Source organism: Cavia porcellus, unplaced genomic scaffold (assembly GCF_034190915.1).
Source record: "Cavia porcellus strain 051 isolate PalLab524CR breed Dunkin Hartley unplaced genomic scaffold, mCavPor4.1 scaffold_23, whole genome shotgun sequence".
NCBI classification, from domain to species: Eukaryota; Metazoa; Chordata; class Mammalia; order Rodentia; family Caviidae; genus Cavia; species Cavia porcellus.
The window spans coordinates 20,205,604-20,229,547 of NW_026947506.1; the positions used below are offsets into that span (position 1 = coordinate 20,205,604).

The 23,944-nt window shown below is 40.3% G+C and overlaps 1 protein-coding gene across 3 annotated transcripts; it reads right to left on the reverse strand.

The window, feature by feature from the left end:
* Positions 1-597: 597 nt before the first annotated feature.
* Positions 598-21,689, reverse strand: Kbtbd2 (kelch repeat and BTB domain containing 2). 3 transcript variants are annotated; one of them, XM_003470103.5, is made up of 4 exons: positions 21,550-21,689; positions 10,563-11,066; positions 4,512-4,677; positions 598-3,304 (listed from the first exon to the last, which is right to left on the reverse strand). In XM_003470103.5, the coding sequence occupies exons 2-4, from the start codon at positions 10,730-10,732 to the stop codon at positions 1,769-1,771; spliced, it is 1,872 nt and encodes a 623-aa protein (XP_003470151.1). In that variant the 5' UTR covers positions 10,733-11,066; positions 21,550-21,689; the 3' UTR covers positions 598-1,768. The 3 variants fall into 3 exon arrangements, with proteins under 3 accessions (XP_003470151.1, XP_013008212.1, XP_005003806.1); XM_013152758.3 differs by lacking the exon at positions 21,550-21,689 and adding an exon at positions 21,113-21,308; XM_005003749.4 differs by lacking the exon at positions 21,550-21,689 and adding an exon at positions 20,888-21,079.
* Between the last annotated feature and the right edge of the window lie 2,255 nt (positions 21,690-23,944).

Here is a 23,944-nt window from a genome sequence, read left to right on the forward strand (position 1 = left end):
ATAGGAGGTAAGTCCTCATACCTCATGGATACTCCCCCCCCAACCTATGATAAAGTTAATTTAGAAATTACACACAGTATGGGTCACTCATCAGAACAACTCCTGAAAATCCAGGAGGTATTCTCCCCTTCTCATTTCCAATAAAACCTTTGTACCTTAACTTACTGTTATTGCTTATTACTAAGTAATAATATACTGCAATTTTTAGAAAAGTTGGTATCACTCCGCCATAACAAAAAGGTCTGACACCCGAGAGGGCTAATAAAGGACAGGAAGCATACACACTGGACAAAAAAGCACAGTCCATGTCTTAGGCAAGATGAGGCAGAGTGGCTTGAGAATTCCTCTTGGGACTTAGAACAACTCACAGTTTAAAACATGAATTGCTAGTTTCTGGAATTTCTCTTTGTATTTTCAGACTGAAGTTGACTTCAGGTAACTGGAACTACAGAAAGTAAAAACACTGATCAGGAGAAATTACTGTCCCTGTGTATCTCAAGCAACATTTTGAAGAAGTTACCTATAACCAGCAACACTGGTGCAGTAAAATTCAAATTAAAAGCAGCTATACCACTCCCATAACAGAAAAAAACCGAATACTGAATATATACAATTTATTTAATAAATTAATGTCATTCAAAATACAGTGCCAGAACATTATGCAGTTGAACATGCTAGTAAGGTTTGTCATGAAGCACCTGTGCTCATATTAGACTGGCGGCGCCCCACTACTGCTAGTGGTTCCTGGGATTAATGCCAGAGCAGTGCTAGTTATCTGCTCTTCTGCACAGCTAGTGCAGAAAATTCCTGAACAGTTCACTTTCCTAATCCTACCCCCCAACACACACACATCAGGTTTAAAAAAACACACCCTGAAAGCTAACAGGTAACTATACACAATCACTCTACAGTAATGCTTGTTATTAAATTAGATGTAATGACCTGGTTAACCCACTCTACGTCTTTAAGATGGAGAACTACATCAGCAGCAGGTAGTTATATGCATGAGCCAATGTTAATGTAATACAGAAGTGGAGACGTTTACTGATGAAAGCTCCACAGACCCGCACAATGAGGGGCTCACAATTTGTGTTGCAAGCCCAGCAACTTAAGTCCACACCTGGCAAATGACCAGCTGGCTGGACAACCTGTATTCTAGAAAGACAAGTATAAGTTAGTGGAAAGAGAATACATGCACCTAATAGTAGAGTTAGACTGATCCTGCAGTCATAGCTTTCCCTGTGTGACACCATAAAATTATGGAAGCTCTTCCTCAGATATAGTATAGGATTTATACTGTTCTATACCAACATGGACGTTAGTGTTAAGTGCAGCTGAATTAATTACACTGGAACAATTGTATTCCAGAACTTAGAACAGAAGCACAGGAATGAAATACATATACTAAAATAACCTCGGCACAATCTGTGATATACCACACTAGGAACAGAAAACTACTTTTATAAGTGAACATTTTGAACTGTACATACACAGGGCTAACAATGTTAGATAATCCAGACTCTCATGTTCTCTGATACACATAAAAGTTTCTCAATTACTGAATAGCCTATTTCATATTATGGAAGCATATCTTTCTGTAAGACTCACTGATATATATTATACTGATACAAATATTAAGTAGGGCATAAAAATAAAAATTTATCAAAGATAGATTTTTATGTACTCATACTGTCTTTTCATAACCTCTCTTCTTTAGCAAAGCAAATGACAAAGCAGGTGAACCGGATGTGTTCCCTGAACTCTCCAACTATACAGGTGGAAGGGCAACCATTTCTCCATCCAGTTCAAACTCCTCCGTCCCATCTGGTGAAAAAAGGTAAGTTGGTGGTTTCCACGGAGATTCTTCAAGGCAGGATGGATAAAGCTTCCCCACAGTGCATCGGAAATCTCGCCCTAGGTCCCACAGTACACGTTCAGATATATGCTGCCGCAGAGACCACCGGTCAAGTTCCAGATCATACTGGTAGGTGACATATTTAGCACGCTCATTTAAGTGGGTTTCTCGCATAAACACACAAAGAGAATTTGAGATCACAACAGCTCGGACACAGGGGTCAGAGTACCTCTTGGCAGGGATGCTCGCTGCCATTTTCCACTCATTTTTATTCACATCATAAATTTCCACAGTTACTGAAGACCCATCTACAGTGCCAGAGGGCAGTCTTATGCCAGAATTGGTAGCAATATGTAACCCTCCAATGTAGAAAATTTTATCACCAAAAGCTGCAGCTGAAGCAAAAGATCTGCTAGTCTGTCTCATGGCCATTTCTACCCAAGAATCAGACCTTGGAAAGTAACAGTACATGAGGTTCAGTGTCATCACATAAATGCAGTCGTGGACCACAACTGCTGCACTCCACTGCCAAGCACAAGGCAAAGGGCTTACCATTGTCCACTCGTCCTTCTCGGTGTCATATCTCTCTACGGTCCTCCGGTTAAGCTCTCCACCTACACTGTCTCCTCCAATTGCATAGATATAGCCTTCACAGCAAACTAAAGATGGCCTGACACGGACAAAAAGCATTGGAGTCTTTGGAAACCAGGTATTTTGCTGTGCATCAAACCAATAAAAGCAATTCACAGTTCTGAAGGCAGTTTGAAGTTTACTTGTTTTACTGTGGTTTGTTTTTGTGTTTTTCAGAGGAACTTGGCCCCCTGCTATATAGATGTCATTATCGGGGGTTACAACAGTTCCAACCTTATGCAAATCAGCTGGTGGGCTGCAAAGCTTATAAACTTTTTCTGCTTGGGGGCTGTAACAGACAGAGGAGTAAAGACTACAAGGATTTTCTGAAGATGCTTCAATGAAAATCATCATCTCCTCTTTAGTCATCCCAAGTCTTGGCTTGAAAAACTTAGGCATGGACTTATAAAGACCTTGAACTACCACAGACTTATCATTGGGTGGTAGGCCTTGAAACCAAGCTCTCTGTGTTACTTCTGAAAGTGCATCAATTCTGATTTGGCTAAGAACTGAAGACAAATACTGAGATCGTGATTCTGTGTTGTACTCCAGCCACAGCATAGCAGCTTCTCGAACTGTTTCTTCCTTTTCCACATTTAAATTGTCGCTACTGAGGATGTCTATCAGTAGGTCATGTGACAACTGCATGAATGCTTCCTGGTGATAGACAGCAGTGAACTTGTGTTCCACCATTCTTTTAGCACTCTGTTTTAATTCTTCGCAACTGAAGAGATCAGCAAAACTCAACAGTCGCACACAATTCTCTGCATTTATCTTTTTAATTAAATATTCTCGACAACGTTGTAATACATCTTCTACCTAAAATTAAAAAGAAAAAGAAAGGGCATAAAGGTAGAAAAGACAAATTTTCCTTTTGTGGTGCTGACGACTGAGCCCAAGGCCTCGGGGAGATAAAGTGCATGCTCTACCACTGACCCAACCCTTAGCCCCAATCTTTTTCTAATACTAAGCAGAGCATCTGCACTCTGTTATGATGTCCTCTAGTAAGAGTAAAATTAGAAGAATGTGTGTAGTTTTCCATTTATTTTTCTTAACCAGTGGCCTATTTCACTGTCTCAGTAAGGTGTAATATTAAATAGCCAGGGGGCTGGGGATTTAGCTCAGTGGCATAAGTGCCTGCCTTGCAAGCAGACAGTCGTGAGTTCGATCCCTGGTACCGATTGGTACCGATGAAAAAGGAAAAAGACAAAAATAAATAAATAAATAAATAAATAAATAGCCATTAGAAAAAAAATACCCCCGCAGGATAGTTTACAGAGATTGCTACACACATTATACTTTTTGTACCTCAGACATTATTTTCTGAGTTTTTAAAAAACAAGGTCTTGGGGCTGGGGATTTAGCTCAGTGGCATAAGCGCCTGCCTTACAAGCAGGCGATCCCCAGTACCAACAAAAAGGAAAAAGACCAAAAAAAAAAAAAAAAACCAAAAAACAAAAAACAAAAAACAGGGTCTCACTCTGCAGCCCAGGCAGGCCTTGAATTCACAGTGATTCTCCTGCCTCAACCTTCCAGGAGGTGGGATTACAGGTGTGTGCCTCCACGCCCAACTTCTAGTTTGAACATTTAAGAAGGGAACATGAAGAAAGCACAGAGTAAAACAGTTTAAATATATCAACCAATACCAAGTTTTTATTTTGTTTGCTTACCACTTCAATATAATCCCTTGACCACTGTGAATATTTAAATTTGGTAGTTTCCATAAAAATCTTAGGTTTTTTCATAAAAATACATAAACACATTGAAATTAAAGCTTTTAAATTTAATATAAAAAAATAACTTGAAATCTAGGTCCTTGGATATGTTAAGAGTATGAATATGAAATCTTCACCTATCTTTTAATCCTCTTATGAAACTACTTACAGGCTAAACAAACCCTATTCTTTTTCCTTTTCACATTTTTAAAGTGAAGAGGTCTACCTTTTAAGTTCTACAATAAGAAAATCATGCAGTTACCAGCTATTGCCCATGAAACGACATTTCCTGAAGGAAAACAACCGCTTACCTGCAGAAAGCAAGCTGTTTCATACAGCTGTTCTACGGTGCTGTCACTCACGGCCAAGTTCCCCGTGTACGCATATGTGATTATTGTCTGCAGAGTGGCGGCATCCACATTCCTCAAATGTACATGCGTCTGCTTGCTCTCACTCAGGCCACTCATGAACATAGCCCTAGAGCAGGAAAGAAAGCACAGCTTAAGAATTTTAGTGTAATGTCAGGGATTTAGCTCGGTAGCACAAGCGCCTGCGTGGTTAAGCGTGAGGTTTGATCCCAGTACAAAAAAAAAAAAAAAATAATAATGTAAAACAAATGTAGAGCTAAAAAGAAGACTCTTGGAGGATGTGAGAGGCATGTATAGTCCAGTGCCAAAGATACACTAAACTATTCCACTATGCCATAATCACACATGGAATATTACTCAGTAATACCACTAAGTATTGATAAATACGGTAACACAAATGAGACTTAAAATATACTCAAAAACGGTGATGCATGCCTGTCATTCCAGCATTTGTAGAAGCTGAGGCAGAGGTCACAACTTCACACCCATTCTGGACAATAATAAAAAGGAACTAGAGATTTGCAGCTTAGTACAAAGGCCTTGGGCTCAATCCCCAGTATAGCAACAAAACAAGAACAAAAACCACTATGCTCTCAGTAAAGAAGCTAGTTACAAAGACCACATACTGTATGAGTTCCTTTATATGAAATGCCCCAAAAAGGAAAATACAGAAAGAAAGGAAAATAGATTAGAGTCAGGCGTGGTGGTGCATGCCTATAATCTCAGCATTCAGGAGGCAGAATAGCTGTGAATTCAAGGCCAGCCTGGGCTACAAAGTGAGCCTAAGGCCATCCTAAACTGTACAGTAAGACTCTGTCTGAAAAAAAAACAACACACACACACACACACACACACACACACACACACACACACACACAGACCAGGAAAAAAAAAAAAGGTAGACATACGCTATAAATATATTCAAAATTTATCCAATTGTACAATTGCCCCTCACTATTGGCCAAGAGGTGGTTCGAGGATGTCCTTTATATAGAGTCCCTTATACAAAAGGCACAGTGTGCATAATCTATCCGCATCCTCTTATGGACTTCATTCCTCTCCAGATTATTTGTAATGCAAGGGAAATGGAAATGCTATGGTAACTGGCTACTATCTAAGAACAATGACCAGGAAACTACCTACCTATTTAGTGTAAATGAAATTGTTTTCTTCACATACATTCTCAATTTACATTTGGGTGACTACATTGATGAGAACCACTGATGGGGAAGGTTGACTATATATATATTTTTGACTATATATTTAAAAGGGTGGACTTTATGGTACGTAAATTATACCATAATAAAGCTAATTAAAAATTTCATTTACTCAAAACGATTTTCTACAGCTATGTAGGACACTTTCCTCAGGTCAGCCTGAAATACACTGAACCTTGTCTCAAAAAAAAAAAAGGCACTTTCCTAAAAGCTGTTACATGTATGAAATTGCTAAAAATGTGACTGGTATCATGATGAATAAAACGGAAAATATTTAGCTGTGCATACACATAGAGAAAAGCTCCTGCATGTACTAGTAAAAGAGAGCAACGGAACAGTGACTTTCGGGGTCAGGGTTAGCTCAGTGGTGTAAGCCCTTGTTGTAAGCCCAGCAAGCACGAAGTCGTGAGTTCGATCCCTGGTACCAAAAACAACAACAAAAACTGACTTGCTTGGGTCTCTTAAGCACAAAGAAACATGGGAGGCACTCAAAATGGGGGAGAGGACACAACTGTTTAAGTGGTACATGTAAATATAAAATTCACATAGCACACTGGAAAGTGACATGTAAAGTTGAGTAGCAATCGTGTCACAGGTGGTCTTTAAAATAAGACAAGGGCTGGGCAGTTGTGTATGTCCAGCCATGTGGGAAGCCCTGGATCAATCATCAACATTCAAAGTAACACTGAAAGGCTCTGAATACAGATCTAGCATGATAAAAGTACTACAGGATGAATATACCAACAGATCTCAAGACCAAAGCCTGGGGACAAGAAAACTGGTTATGAGGACACAGCAATCATCTAGATGAGGGATGAGACCTAAGGGGAGGTGGCAGAAATGAACAATGAAACTCTTACGAAGAGTCTATAAGATCTATTTTTGAACAGAAGGAATTGGGTTAGCACAAACAACAAGACAAGAAAGAGTCAATGTTATTTCCTTATATTCAATTAAGCACCTCAAAAAACAGAAAACAACCTGTAAAGCCAAGAAGGAAAGATAAACTTAGGAAAAAAGTTAAATTTTGGATATATCTGAGAGCAAATGTGTGAAATGGAAAAATAATAATCAAGTAATAGTAGCAAGACACCAGGGGATATGCATTAATGCAGATTATGAGTCAAAGACAGGTAAGTGATATGAGAAAGACTCGACAGATCTGGGTGTCAAAGGAAATAGGCTGGGAAAAAATGAGCAATAGGGATAGCAGTTAAGATTCCAGGAAGTAGGGGAAGGAAGAGGGGGAAAAAATAGTACCAACCAGGTTGGCTGATGACTTCTCACCACAGGACAGAGGATGGCCATAAATAAACCAAGCTAAGTGATGAGTCAGGAAATGTTCCTGAAACATACTGAGAACACCTACTGCCACCAGCTTCATCTGTCTGACATAGAAAAATGGGAGAAATTGCAAGAAACTGCAAAAAGAACCATAAGAGCTGAGTAAAAAAATACAAGATTTGTCAATCAAGTGGATTTTACAATTATTCCTGCAGGAAAAATGGGGCAGGTCAAAGGCAATAGTCACCTATATGAGACTGGTTACCCTGACCCCTGATGGTGAACCTTTTTAGAGCTTTCGACAGGATACTAACAGCATGCTGTGGTCAGTATGGTAGCACACACCTGTTAATTACAGCACTCAGGAGGCTCAGGCTGGAGGATCACTGGGAATTTGAGGCCAGCAAGTTTAAGACCAGCCTGAATTGCATAGTGAAACCTTGTCTCAAAAAGACAAAACAAAAACAAAAACAACAGCCTGCTCTGGCATGCACTGACAGAGGTTCACCACCACTGCTCCAGTCTACACCTCATGGTGTTAGAATAATGGACTTACGTAAAGCAACTTTCCTACAGATCAAAGATAGCAGAAACAGACATTCTGATCATGAAAGTTTTAAAATGATTATCTTTCAGAAAAAGCAAATAATTATATAATGAGACAAAGTACCTAGTATAAGTACTAATTCTTCTATTTTTCTAAAATAAACACTTGGAAGGCTGAGGCAGGAGGATCACTGCAAGTTAGACACCAGACTGGGCTACAAAGTGAGTTCGCCGCTAGTCTGAAGTGCATACTTTGATCTTGTCTCAAGAAGACAAAAAACAAAACAAAAAGGCAGAATGTCTAAATCTGTAATAGCATTATATGCAAACCAGCTGAAGAACAGAAAGATCAAACTACTATAGGAATATATAATATACACGACCCTACCCATTCTACAAGTAAGATAAATGGGAAGGGAAAAAAGTAATAGTTGGGTGTTTTCTTCTTATGGATATAAAGTAGGCCCAGACACAAGATTTTCATGATGGGTAACTTTAACTCCAAATGTTTTTTTTGTTTTGTTTTTGAAACCAGGGAATGAACTCATGACCTCGCACTTGCCAGGCAGGAGCTTAAATCACTGAGCTAAATCCTTGGCCCTAACTCTAAACATTAATAGGACTATATGATTTGCTTTAGAAACACCAGATTCTTTCAAATGGTCGAAGAAACTAAAGGGAATTACCTAGTGATAAGGAAACAATGTAAGTCCTGAAAAGGACTCTGTTGTCATTAAGACTGTAATTCTTTTCTTTTTTTTAGACAGGTCTCTGAGAACCTGTTTTAAAAGGGGGGGGGGGGGCCCGGCCCTGGGGATTTAGCTTAGCGGCATAAGCACCTGCCTTGCAAGCAGGCAGTCGTTAGTTTGATCCCTAGTACCGATAAAAAGTAGGGAAAAAAAAAAAAATGGGAGGAGGGCAAGGGAAAACATGTAAGTAAATTCATGTATTAATTCCTGGTAAGGATGACAACACAGAAAATATTAACACAATTTCTGCATAGGTTTAAAAGTTACACCAAATGGTGCCTGAAGTTTCCTCTATTATTACAAATATCAGTCTGAAAATCTATAAGGCATAAAGCTTTTTCCATGAGTAGGTAATCTTAATGGCTGTTAAAGAGGGAAAGCTTAGGTGCTGGGGATTTAGCTCAGTGGCATAAGCGACTGTCTGGCAAGCGCAAGGTCATGAGTTCAATCCCCCATACCAAAAGAAAAAGAAAAAAAAAAGAGAGAGAGAGACAAAAAGCTTAAATATGTAAACTTAAATTTGTAACACCATCAGCTACAACAATAGCTTCTTTTAAAAAGAAAAACTCTGGCCGGAGATTTAGCTCAGTGGTATAAGCACCTGCCTGGCAAGCATCAAGTTATGATTTTCCCCATCCCCCAGAAAAAAGAGTAAGAAAAACTCCACATTACAATTGAGTCCCTAACTCCAATCCACTGAATCAGAATTTTTGATTTGTTAATTCCAATAACTTACATTTGGAAAAGCACCTAAGAGGATTCTGATGGCTGACTAGGCTTTTGGGTTTTTTGGAGGGGTTTCAGGGATCAAACTCATAGCCTCAGGCTCAGCCAGGCAGGCACTTGTGCCTAGCCCAAGAGCTGCTGGGTGTGGTGGCACATGCCTGAAATCCCAGTACCTGGGAGGCTGAGTCAGGATGATCCTTTTGATCATGCTGATGCCAAGTTTGAGACCAGTCTGGACCACAAAGTGAGCTCAAGGCCAACCTGAACTGTACTGTGAGTCCCTATTTCAAAAAGACCTAAAACAAAACAAACATACTAGTCCCTGCCTGAGTAGGTTTTATGACCATTATTTACAAATAAGTTATTCCTAACACAAAATCAGTGTCAGAAAATGCATGACAAGTCTACAACTTAAACCGAAACAAAAATTATAGGCACAGTTTTTAGGAAACTGGCAATTTGGCCTTAGCTTCTGAAATTATCCTGGCCTATGTAAGGAATGTGAAGTTTCCATAACTTCATGTATTTTAGCTCAGTGGCATAAGCCCCTGTCTGGCAAGCACAAGGTCCTAAGTTCCATGCCTGGCACCAAAACAGCAAAACAAAACAATTAAATATCAATAACTTCATGTAACAGCCTTGAATGGTCAGTTTAATCTGCCCTGTCAATAGCTGCCAATAGAGTCCTAAAAACAAATTCACGGCTGGTCCGACGGCAGTGGGTTATCACAACTTATTAACATTAGTGTCACTAAAGTTGGTATACCACCCCCCCACACCGCTAAATTTGACTGGCTTAAAAAACAACAACAACAACAAAAAAAAAACTCACTGCTAATTTCTACTTATGGCTGCTAGTATGCACACCAGGACTACATTCATCTTTATTTACCTTGTCTTTTTGCAGTAGTAAGTAAAAGTCAGTATTAGGGTACACAGAATAAATAAAACAATTTCTATGTCTTAGCTTCTATTTTTCTCATGAAACTATAAAATTAAGTTTTATTTATTTGCCATTAGCATAACTGAATCAATTGTTTAAGTCCTCTGGCACAGAACACAAAAAATTATTAATTATCAAACATTTAAAGCTGTTATAGTCTACTAAGGCTAAATGTATATCACAAATGATAATAGGATCTAACAGTGAAAATAATATATTTTTGTGAAAGAACTCCTGACATGTCTGAACAGCACTATCTACTAAAATTTGAGCCCAATACAGGGCTTCAGTGTACAAACAAGTATCACTGTTTCCTAAATGAATTTTGAATTCAAGTAAATTAACCCACTTATATGTCCTGTATCCAAAATTACAAACTAAAGGGGCTGGGGATTTAGCTCAGCGACATAAGCACCTATCTTGCAAGCAGGCAGTCGTGAGTTCGATCCCCAGTACCGATAAAAAGGAAAAAGACAAAAAAAAAAAAAAAAAAAAAAAAAATTTACAAACTAAGATTAAAGTTACTTACCTGAAGTAAGAGCTACATGTTGCAAGAACCATCTTATGACAAGGGAATTCGGTGCCTTCGACAATTAATACTATGTCAGTAAACAACTGCTGTTCATAAAACAGTTTCAACTGTTCCAACAAGGACACAGCATATTCCGTATTGATCTGCCTCTCGTCTTGAGTGGACATGACTATATTCCATTAATATCTCCGAAGCAGGTTAGAAAAGTCAGTCTTGATGGAAGGTCAAGTGAATACTTCAGAAATGAAGGATGGCGTTGGCTTGCTGTTGTTATCTGCAGCAGTCAGAACCAACACTAACAAACTCACTCTGAATAGTATCTCGTTATAGGCTTAAAATCACCACTAGGTCATCCTGTGTGAATTAGGTTCTTCAGAGTTTTTCAACACAGTCTGCAGACATTGTGCTCACATTTGCAACTATGCAACTCATGAGTAAAAGACAGAAATACAGGAGGTAGATTTGCGGCCACATTCTACGTTCAGAGGATTCCTGGGAGAACTAAAAAGAAAAAAAAGTTCAGTTACAGTACATTTAGGCCAGTATACATTTTAAATACATTCAGGAAGGCTTCATATTTAATTCTTTTTTTTGGTCTTTTTGAGAGTGTTTCATTATGCAGTTCAGGCTGGCCTTGTTTGTAGTCCAGGATGGCCTCAAACTTGCAGCAACCCTCCTGTCTCAGTCTCCCAGTGCTGGGACTGTTGGCATGTACCACCACACCTGACTTTATACCTAATTAAATTGAATTACTTCTAAAGTATAACAAAGTATACTCATGCAAAGCCAGGTGGTGGCACACTCCTACAATTCCAGCACTGGGGAAGATAGCAGGAAGATTGTTGCAAGTTTGAGACCACCCTGCGGGACTACAAAGTGAACCTCAGGCCAGCCTGCTGTATAAAAACATGTAAGAAGTGCACAGTGTGTGGTTTTAGAGACAGAGAGAAGAGAGAGAATACAACCAGGGCCCCAAGTATGGGTAAGCTCTCTACTACTGAACTATATACCTCCAGCCTAAACTTTAGTATTTTTAAATGTGTAGTTCAATCTTGTAAGAGAAGTATACATAATTTATCTTTTTGAAAGCCAGGTGTGGTGGCGCATGCCTATAATCCCAGCACTCTGGAAAGCTGAGGGAGGAATAACAGATGTTTGAGTCTAGTCCAGGTAACTTAGATTTAGCAAAGCCCTGTCCCAAAATTTAAAAAAAGGCTAGGAGGTTGAGGATGGAGCTCAGTGTAAAGTCCCTGGGTTCCATTTGCAGTATAAAAACAAAACAAAACAACTACAAAAAATATAATGATTTTGACTCTCCACAGAATGCAACCTTCCTAGGACTCATAAATAAGTGTATAATTTTGCAGCAGGGATACAGCTCAGCGGCATAAGCATGTGCCTGGCAAGACAAAGTCATGAATCTGATCCTTGGTACCAAAACAAAACAAAACAAAACATACAACTTTATTAAAGGGGCTGGGGATTTAGCTCAGCGGCATAAGTGCCTTCCTGGCAAGTACAAGGTCAGGAGTTCGATCCCCGGTATGAACAAAACAAAACAACTTTATTAAAGAAAAACATAAAACATGGCTACATAAAGGTATGTCTCCCTAAACAGAAAACACTGTATTATACAAACACAAATGTCCTCTAAATTAATGTAAATTTAATACAAATCCAATCTAAATCCTATTTGTAGGGGATTTATTTGGAAGAATGCAAAAAAGTTGCCAAGATACTTGGGGGGGGGTTTCCTCACCACTCTTATTAAAAATTAAAATATACTACAAACCTCCAATAAGTTCAACTACACACAAGAAATAAGATGCAATAGTGTAAGTATGGCATTACATATTAGGAAGACTGGTGCTCTTTTTTTGTTTTGAGATAGTCTCACTCCATAGTGTAGGCTGGGCTCAAACTTGCAGCAATCATCCTGCCTCAGCCTCCTGAGTGCTGGGATTATAGGCATGTACCACAATGGCCAGCTAAAACCGGCTTATTTTAACAAATAACACTGGAACAAGTAGCTAACCCCAAAAGGGAAGAAACAAAACATAAACATACATCTTTTTAGTCTAATTGCAAAACACATGGCAAATGAATTGCAAACCGAGAAAAGAGGGAAAACCCTAGAATTCTACCAGTATCACCTATAAAAACTACCACCTCTCTCCTTGGGAGGCTGAGGCAGGCAGGTTACTGTGAGTTTGAGGCCAGCGTGGGCTACAAAGTAGGTTCAAGGCTAGCCTGAACTGCATAGTGAAACCCTGTGTCAAAAAGAACTCCCCACCAAAAAAACAAACCAAAAACAAACCAAAACTAATGGCTGGGATTTAGCTCAGTGACCTAAGTGGCTGCCTGGCAAGTGTGTGGAAAGTTTGATCCCCAATACCAAAACAAAACAAAACCAAAAAAAAACCCACCAACACCTCTTTCTTTTTAAATGACCCTTGGTTGCCATAATCAAGAAGTCAAATGATTTTGACCCATAACTTATAATTAAGCACCATCTAGAACTAATATTTTTCCTCACAAAATGTTATCCAGTATGTCAAAGAGAAGATCACACTGTACCTTCCTGCCAAACTATACTATTACATGACCTGCTAACTTGATACAGACTGTCAAATTTCCAGCAAGTTAACTTAGGGAAGTAACTAAAACAGGTGCAAAGGCAGTGAGACTTTGGGTCATTTAAGGTAGTATCCTGCTCTTCCAGAACTGAAAGTTATACTATACAGTGAATCTAAGTTCTACATTCTTAAGGCTAATGACACCTAAAATCACTGGCAATTGCCATGTAATAATAATGTAGTACAGCCCAGTGTTAATAAGAGCAGAGGGAAAATCATTCTCACAAATGAGTCTGTCAATGCATAACCACAATTCCTTATCCAAAACTTTTGGGGCAATATATTTACAATTTTTCAGATTTCTCTAGAGGTAATATGGCACCTACTTCACATTACAAACCCCTCAAGAAGTCTGCAGCAGCACTCTGTAAATACACATATTCTTTGCAGAAGGAAATATGAAAGTGAAAAATGAAGACCATATATAGCCTCAAGTTACTTCACGTCACATTTCCTGAGTTTTTAAACTTTTTTTTTCTTTGGTACTGGAGATCAAACACCCAACACCTTGAGCTTGCCAGGCACTTATGCCACTGAGCCAAATCCTGGCCAGAGTTTTTAAACTTGACGCTTCAGATCCTTCTCAATTTCACAACTACAATTAGGTTGTTGCAGAAGACAATATTTGACATCTTTTTTTGTTGTTGTTGTCTTTTTCTTTTTTATCAGTACCAGAGATCGAACTTACAACTGCCTGCTTGCAAGGCAGGCGCTTATGCCACTGAGCTAAATCCCCAGCCCTGAATATTTGACATCTTAAAATACTTACACTTTCTAACCTATCAATTTCACTTCTAGAAATATTTCTTACAGAAACATATGCCTTAGGGTGAGGATGCAGCTCAGTGTAAGAGTGCTTACCTATCATGCATGAAGCCCTGAGTTTAATACCCATTACTAATAGAGGAGGAAGACAACAACAACAAAAAAAACCCTAAGCATTAATAAACTGAAAATCCTAACCCTAACTGTAGGACCCAAAACTATCCCCATGTGAAAACAACCAGAGGTCAAGGTGAAGAGGATTTAAAACCGTACTGCAAGACTCCAGAATTCTTCCAGGTCAGCTAGTACAGGCTCACTCTGGTCATTTCATTAACCTTATTTAAAATGAGTGGAGTTGATTTTTCCCAGAGATTTTTGAGAACCCACTTAACTTACATATGGATTTGATCTTGTAAATCATATGCATGGCCTTGTATTAAAACTGACGTTTGCTTTTTAAAAACTTACATAAATAATCCCACGTTGTATACTACTCACTAACACTATTTTTTTTCTTAGATTCCCCTTTCTCCCTTTTTTTTTGTAACCCAAGGCATATTCTCTTCCTAAATAAAAGTTACTTTGAAAAAAGCAAATCATTCAAGCCAGGCATGGGGAAGCACACTTGTAACCCTACACTCAGGAAGCTGTGGCAGGAGGATGGTAAATTTGAGGCCAAACCAAGCGTAGTTTGGTGCATGGCTATAATCTCAGCCCTGGGGAGGCTGAGGCAAGGGGATAACTGGGCTACAAAGTGAGTTGATGGCCAGTCTGAACTGCATACATAGCATACAAACCTGGCAGGGACTATATACCAAGATCCTGTCTTAAACAAAGCAAAACCAACCAACCAACCAAAACAAACAAACAAACAAACAGAAACAACCAGTTACTCTAGACAAAATCCTTTAGGGGACAATCAAATGAAAAAGCAAGATTTCCTGAAATCTAGCTATGTTGATCTATTGTTCTTTCTTTCTTTTGTTTGAGACAGGGCCTTGCTAAGTTTCCCAGTCTGGTTTTAAACTCCCAACTTGTTAACGACACATAAACAAACGAACTTTTTTTTTTTTTTTTTTTTGTATTTTTACCGGTACCAGGGATCGAACGCACGACCACACGCTTGCAAGGCAAGCGCTTATGCCGCTGAGCTAAATCCCCAGCCCCCAAAAGAACTTTTTATGTTAAAAAACAAAAACAAAAATACTAGTGTGAGTAAAATGCACAAGAGGCCACTGGCACTTGGTCCCACTGCTAACAGTGATTCACAGGGAAAAGGAAAATCTTCCTGAAAACCTATTTAAAATATTCTGGATTTTATAAACAAGTGCAATGATTACCTAATTTAAAAAATAAAACTTTTGGGGCTGGGGATTTACCTCAGCGGCATAAGCACCTGCCTTGCAAACAGGAAGTCGTGAGTTTAATCCCTGGTACCGATAAAAAGGAAAAAGACAAAATAAATAAATAAATAAAACTTTTGGGAGATGTTCTACTTGCCTTCTCAGCATGAAGACAAGACAGGTTCTGGGAGCCACTGGATGTCTATCCCCATCACTTAACCCAACTGTTGTAACCTGAGAGCAGCCAAAGAGCCTGTAAATGAACAGACCTGACTATACTACTACCTAATGAAACACCAAGTCAGTGATTAAAATGTATACTCATGGGGATTTAGCTCAGCGGCATAAGTGCCTGCCTTGCAAGCAGGCAGTCATGAGTTCGATCCCCGGTACTGGTAAAAATGAAAAAGACAAAAAATATGTGTTTTTGTCCCTTCAGATTAAAAAAAAAAAAAAAAAAAAATCAGGATAATTATACAAAATTCTTGAAAGTTGAACTAAGTAACATTCTTAACCTAATCTACATACTTTGAACTTTCTTCTCAACTGAAATAGCCTAACATCTCTTACCTAACCACACAACTACTGGTATATAGTGGACTTCAGAAAGGTTTTCCTTATGAGCACTCTTCATTAAGGACACACACACACACACACACACTCTCTCTCTCTCTCTCTCTCTCTCTCAAAATCTGTTGAGCCTCCCCAATAAGACACATTATTAGACACAGATTATAGACACAGATGGGTGTAGTCTCACCTACTTAGGGAGCTGACACAGGGGATCATTTGCAGCCAAGAGTTCAAGGTCTGCCTGGGCAACATAATAAAACCCTGTCTCAAAGAAAATACTACACTACCAACAATGATGAGATTCAAAACAAACTACTTTCGATCAATTGCAACAATATCATTTCCAAAGCTTACATGAAGGATTCACTATACAAAAACCAGAGGAAATGGGTAATCATCGTTACAGCCCCCAATTTCTTGTACCAAGATAATAGGAAAGTTCTACATTATAAAGGTAGTCATTAGAAAATATTCTACAGGGCTGGGGATTTAACTCAACAGTATAACCACCTGCCTTGCAAGCAGGAGGTCGTGAGTTTGATCCCCGGTAATGGAAGAAAAAAAAAAAAAGAGGGGGAAAAAAAAGAAAAGAAAATATTCTACAGTAAAAAAATGTTGACTAGTGTAATTAACTGGTAAGCATGCAAACACAATATAATGAAATTCAGATAATAAAATGCAGACCTATTATTCAAGGATATTCTTACTCCTTTTTCTGTCTTGAGCTGAAGTCACAGTTTCTGACATGCTTGATGGCAGAGAACAAGTAAATTTAGAATGCATACAAAGAATGCAATTTTTTATTCTATCTACCCACATTGCTATATTATTAGTGGACAAAGCCCTACTTAGGACTTCTTATAAAAACCAAAAACTTAGCCAGGCGTGGTGGCTCATGCCTGTGATCTCAGCACTTGGGAGGCTGAGGCAGGAGAATTGTTGGCAGTTCGAGACCAGCCTGGGCTACAAAGTGAGCTCAAGGCCAGCCTGAACTGCATCACAAGACCCTGTTTCAGAAAAAATAACTTAAGTGAGGTAACTGAGGAAAATCAAAAACAAAAACAAAAAAAAAAATGTATTTGCTCTAGAAAGACCAAGCTTCTACTGAGCGAAATCTACCACAAGTTTCAAAGCAAGATTGTCAATCAGCAATCTATCAACATACAATTCTGCCTTAAAAATCACAAACAGCTTCTATACAAAATCATTTCAATAGGTTTTCCTCCCTTAAATAATCAAGGTGACTAACAGCACATCTTTGTAGAAGTTAACTCAATTTTTCAGTTTCACCATAAAATCAGAAAATGCAGGAAAAAAAATCTTTCAATTTATTTGTATTTCAGAATTTTAAGTTCATTGTCTGAATTAGTCACTTCATATTCCCATAAAGTAAGTTTTAAAAAAGTGTTTAAGGGCTGGAGATGTGGCTTGGTGGCATAGCATTTATCACTTGTGGAGGGGCCAGGGATGAGCCCCAGTAAGTAGGGGGAGAAAAGGGTATTTAGATCTTCAACCTGCAACACAAAAATACATCTACAAAGGACATTTACTCAAAGCAAATGCTACAGGAGATAACAATAATGAAATTCTACTGATTCATTCTGAATACTAATACTGAAGAATAAAAAACCAAGACTAACCTTGGTTAGCATGAGTTCAAGAACACCCTGAGGTTCATAATGAATTTAAGGCTAGCCTGGACTACACAGCAAGACCTAATCTCAAATCACAAAACAAAATAAAACAAAAACCTTTACTGGGTGTAGTGGTGCAAACCTATAATCCCAGAATTTGGGAGACTCAGGAAGCAAGACTGCAGGGAGTTCAAGGCCAGCCTGGGCTACATGAGCTACATAGATAGCAAAGCAAAACAAAAAGATTAGAGAAAGGTATAAAATGTAGAAATTTGCAAAATATGTGATTCCAAATTCCCTGACCTTTTTAAAAGCTGCAGATAGTGGGGTTTTTTGGAGTATAATAACTAGTTTTTATTCCCAAGGAGTCATCACAGAACGCTTCTACTGTAATCATCTGTACTTTTTTTTTGTACCAGGAATCGAACTCATGACCTTGTGCTTGCCAAGCACTTGTAGCTACACTTCTACTGAATAGAGACAGAAACACAAACTAAGCAAACTTTCCCAACATTAACCAGCCCAAACCAGAGGATCAAGAGAATAAAGGATTAAACACTACTGAATGTGCAAAGTGGTCTACCAACAATTTACAGAGGTATGGATGAAAAACGAAGGAATGACTAAAAAAAGGGGGGAGGGGGTAACTGTGAACAATAAAGATATTTTATTTTATAGTATGTACAAAAGTTTAGACGGGTTAGTAAGTTTCCACAATCTTTTACACAGCATGGCAACCACAGTAATAATGTATTAAAATTGCTAAGAGCAGGGAAAAAAGGTAAGGAGGTGAGGTGCTAGAAATGTTAATTATCTTGGTTTAGTTGTTCCACTATGTATATATCAAAACATCACACTGCATCTCAGGTACATACGACTATCGGCCAATCAAAAATAAAATAAGGAAGCCAATGACTGTGGTACACACCTATAATCCCAGCTACTTGGGGAGTTTGAGTTTATCTAGAATAACTTCAATGGATCTTGTTTCAAAATTAAAAATAAAAAGGTCGGGGATGTAGTTCAGCATTCTCTGAAGCCAATCTCCAGGACTAGACAGGTAAGATAGATAGCTAGGCTGGAAGTATAGCTCAGGGGCAAACCATCTTCCTCGCATGCTCAAGATCCTGGGTTTGATCCTAGAACTGCAAAGTAATTATTGAATAAATTTTTGCAAAATTGATTACACAGTAGTGATGGAACCATAATAGATCTCCCTCCATCAAGAGCAGTGGCCTTAGCTCTATTTAGCTGCAGGAAGCACTTTCAATTAGTGCTATGTATTTAGTGCTGTAAACAATTAAAAAGTTTTGTCAGAAAAGATCCAAAGCATTCTGGATGTCAAGTAGTGCACAAACAAAAAAAAATATAACCTCAAATCACCTGGGTTGGAAACTCAGTTCTGCAATTTACTAGCCATGAACTTCTGTTATTTACTCTCCATGCCTCAACTTGCCCTCTAGCTCTAAAACTAGAACTCTTGAGCTGGGAACATGGCTCTGCACTAGAATACCTGCCTAGCATATGTGAAACCCTGAGCTCATCAAAAGAAAAAATAAGAACAAAAACTTTTCAGTAACTTGTTCAAGGATGAAACGTTTCATACTTAGAACAATGTCTGACATACATAAGTTTTTTCTTTTCTTTTCGAGATAGGGACTTGCTATGCAGTTCAGGCTGCCCTTGAGCTCACTTTGTAGCCCAGGCTGGTCTGGAACTCACAATGATCCTCTTACCTCAGTCTCCAAGTCTTTGTTAGGCTGATGTGTTTCATGCATTGTATCTAACATACCATTTAACTATTGTGAAAGGGGAGCGATGCAATGCTAAGGCCTTACTAATTGGATCTCTAGACTTGGTTTGGGTGTGATGATTCAAACTGGGAAAGTTATACAAAAGATTCACCAATGAGTGGATGAATAGAAATAATTAACAAGGCCAGGCTTCGTGGCACACATTGGTGAATCTTTCATATAATAAGGCCTTAGCATTGCAGAGCTCTTATCAAGTTTGACAAATTTCAGCATAACCTCCCTTCTTCAACCAAATTCACAGCTAAGGTTTATTTCCTTGTGTTCCCTCTCATTCTAATACGGAAAAGACCACATGGCTTCCTCAGGTTAACTAAGCTCAGCATCCTAAGTAAATTTCAGTCACACGCATAAGATTCTGCACATTATGATTAGTAAATTATCTCACTTGCTAAAAAAATTATTCATCTTTGACAGAATTATGAACATAGTATATCCTTTTACTTTGGAAATCAATTCTTTTTTCCTCTCAGCTCTGCAGAGACTGAGAAAGCTAGGAAAAAGTAGGCTAGTACAAAATTAACCTTAACTTTTTCATTGGGACTTCATTTCCCACCAAGTCAATGATTCCTTCTATCCCAGCAGGGAAGAAGTATTTCCTAGATCTTCAAACACATATCAAGTCATGCTGCCACTTAATACTTACAACTAAAGTTTGTTTAGCAAAAAATAAAAAGGCAAAATGAAATAGAAGCCCCTTACTATGGGGCTACAAATCATTATTTGTAGCAACTACAAATAATTATTAACTCATAATTCAAATATTATTAATATCAAATATTAATATTAATGTTAATTATTATTAACTCATAATAATTCAAATAACTACATTATTTGAAACAACTACAAATCATTATTCAACAGGAGTAGGGTAGAGAAAGAATCTCTCATTAGACATTTTCTCCAAATCAACAATAATCACTTCTTCCCACAAAGAACCTAAGCACAGCAAATTCCAGGCAAGTGAAGCAGAAGCCTTCCTCATACAACAGAAACCGTCATTCCTAATACTGTCAGCTCCCTTTATAAAACTGTAAAAGACTAAGAAAGAACTTTAGAATTTTCCTTCATAAATTTTATGATAGCAAGACCAATCCTTTTTCCCAGCCCCACGTGTCCTAGCAATGTGAACTTAGAAAAAAACTTTTTCTAAGTAAACATGTAAAATCTTTGGGGGGAAAAAAACATTTTCTATTGGATTTGAAGACTGCATTCGAGTTTCTAATGACTTATCATGCATGTCAAACATCCAATGTCAGGTATTAAGAAATAGCTTATTATTTCTGCTAAATAGAAAAATCTAGGTAGTGTGTACTTAAGTACTATGACTCATCCATTCTCTCCCATCTTCTTACGGGCCCTGCGAATAAAGTTAACAGATTTTATGTAAGGCTTCTGGTCGGTGCAAAACATCACTTACAAATTCTTCCTAAAATTTTGTGGGGAAAATCGCACGCTCAACAGACAAGCCAACGCCCTTAGCTAAGAGCCACTGACAGTCTCTTGTGATTTCACTCAACCTACACTAGATCTAAGCAAAGAACGCTTAAAACTAATTACCAGCCAGACGCCAAGAGCAGCCAAACCCCACACCCACACCGCGGACTGAAAACTGACTGAACTCTCCCGTTCACTTCGGCTCAGGAAAGTCCTCACTCAGCCGTTTCTAAACTAAGTCGGTCCCAGAAGTCCCAGAAGAAAGAAAAAGACGTAGCAAGCAGTAGCGTCGCCGGAGGCAGCGCGGCTCGGAGTAGCGCCGCGGCCGGTGGTTTCCGGGCCGCGGACCTTCTTGCGGAGAGCAGCAGCAGCAGCGCGTGACCGGCGGCCTGCGTCCCCGGCGGGCTGCGGTGGGGAGGCTCCCCAAGTTTATTTCCCCTTTCTAATTCTTCGTCTTCCCCGAAGGGTTCCGCGAAGGCGATCACGCCAGACCCACAGCGGGCCGAGGGTCCGCTTCCACTGCGAAGCGGCAACAGGGAGTCTGGGCGGCGAGGCCGGCCCCGCGTCCTCGGGCGCACCCGGATGCCCGGCCAGGGCCTGCCGCCCACGCGCCTCCGGGCTCCGGAGAAGCCGCTCCCCCTCGGCCAGACCGCTGCCGCAGAGCGCGGCCGCCGGAAACGTCTCTCCTGGGCGCCCCTTTTCTTCCTTCCCGGGCCAGGCTGGACCGGCGCCCCACGCCGCCGCCGCCGCGCCACAAAGACCGCGCCCGCCCGACCCCCGCTCACCGCGGCCCGCAGGGTCCGGTCCGGCCTCAGCGCGGGGCGGGGGCGTGGCGCTCCCGCGGGGCCAGGCCGCACTCCCGCTCACTCCCGCCGAGGAAGCTGGCGCCGCCGCCTCTGCCTTCCGGCTTCCGCCCGCGCTTCGGCAGCCCCGTAACCGGTGCGGATGGTGTTGTGTTTGCAGGCGGCTCACCAGGCTCCGCCCCCGAGCGCCGCCGCCTCGTCAGCCCGCGCCGAGACGCCCTGCTAACCCCGCGCTTCCCCGCCGCGCCGCCTCTTCCGCCCCCGCCCGCGGCAGCGTCCTCGCCTCCAGGTTCCGGGCCAACCCGGCCCTCACCACGGCCCTCCCCTCTCTGCTCCCGCCGGAAACCAAAACAATTGGCGCCGCGCAGGCGCAGGGGCGGCAGACGCGCCGGGAGGGCGCGAGACCGAGGGGTTCGCAGGGCGCGTGCGCGGAGCTGCGGGAAGCTCGGGCGGCGCCTCTGTGATCCGCGCGAGGCGTCCGGGAGCTGGGATCCTGGAGTTCCTGGCCGGGAAAGGAAAAGCGGGGCTGCCTCGCCGGCCTAGGGACCTTTAGCGGGAGGAACTGGAACGCAGAGCCTTTTCTCTCCTATCCACGTAGAGCTTTTTGCACAAATTCAGAAACTGGCTTCCCAGTAGCAGTATGATGAATGTTTAAGCACTTTGATGGACAGTAGAGAAGCCGTACAGAAGATTCAGACTTTAGGTCTGGGGCTCAGTGGGACAGCGGGTGATTAGATGCGCAAAGCCCTGGGTTCCATTTCGAGCGCTTAAAAAAGAATCGTTTAAGGAGCGTTTGAATAGATGCCAGACTATATAGAGATGCATAGTTTAAAACAGGCTGCAACAGAGCTCTAAGATGATTATAAAGTACTGTAGATACTGGCTCAGAACCAGATACTAGTTTGGAGGCTGCTGGCCTATTCAACTCTTAAGGATGGCAAGTTTCAGCCCCAGTGTATCTCCTTACAGGACCCTGTCTAAAAAAACAAGTCCTGATAGAATCCAAGCTAACGTCTATAAAGTGATGAGGTGGAGATACGTCTGAAAACTAGCTTTGATAAACAAGACTTAGTTTTCCAGAATGTCCAAAAAATTATGGATAACAGTTTTCTAGTTAATAGATAATATCACTACTCGTGGGAGGAATAACAAATTATCATGATGAAACAAAGGACCTAAAAGTGTACTTTAAATGGCTGTACAGTTAGGAATGTGTTTGGGTGCAAGTGAAAAAAGTGCATTCCAATGGTTTGAACAAATAAGGATGTCCCTGCTAGAGAACAGCAGGGCTATCATTTCTGTGATCGCCTTGACATTTCTTTCATGGTGGCAAGGACAGTTTTAGACTGTACACCCCTGTTCAAGGCAGGAAAACGGGGAACACACACATCCCTAAGTAAACACTTTCTCAGGTTGTTTTCTCATCCCTCAACTTAGCTGTCTTTCACATACATCTCATGGCCTAAAACAATAATTTGGGTACCTGTAGCTGCAAAGATTTAAGTTTTTCCAAGCTAGTGCAGGCTACAAGGGAGAAAACATTGGGGATGGATATTGGTCACACAAATAGCAGACAGTTAATATTTAAAGTATTTCTTCTTAAGGCTGGTCTGATGGGTTGATGTTTATAGGATTTCAAAGAAATATATCTTTTTGCTATATTGCTTTCTTAACTAGGGAAAGAACAGGTTGGACATTTATCTTCAAACATTTGTGGTAGTGGGGCCAGAGATTTAGCTCAGTGGTATAACCTGCCTGGCAAGTGTGAGCGTGACGTCATGAGTTTTTGGTACCTGAGGTCTCCAGTATCTCCCCCCAAAAAAGTCAAGTGTCACCTACTATCCCCATAATTGTGTTTGTGCTTAGCTGCCAATCCTTATTTCTAGGTTCCCATCCTCTTTAAAAATGAAAGTCTCAGAGGAGAATGCGCCAATGAGAAGAAGGGACAGTGCAAAGAAGGCTGGCATCAGTGTACCTTGATCAGTCTATCTTTTGTCATCATTAGCTTGAGGGGCCTCCTGAAACACCTATTTCATTCCCTTAAAGAGTTTGTTGCCTCTCGGCTTAGAAATCCTTGAACAATCAAAGCTAATCACACTTTTCATGTTAGGAAGGTTGTGAATCAGTTTTTTCTGAGGATCACACAGCTTTTAAAAAATTTTTTGAATCTGTGGCACCTTCCTTTGATCTATCTGAATGCCAAATTAGGTGTATGACACTCTTTCAAGCATTTCAATCAACAAGTCATCTTTTCTGTTATGTGTTAATGCCCAGAAATAGTATTGTGCTAAGATTACTTTACTTATTTTCAAGACAGGATCTCAACACGTAGTGCGGGCTGGCCTTGCACTCACTTATGTAGCTAAAGACAGCAATC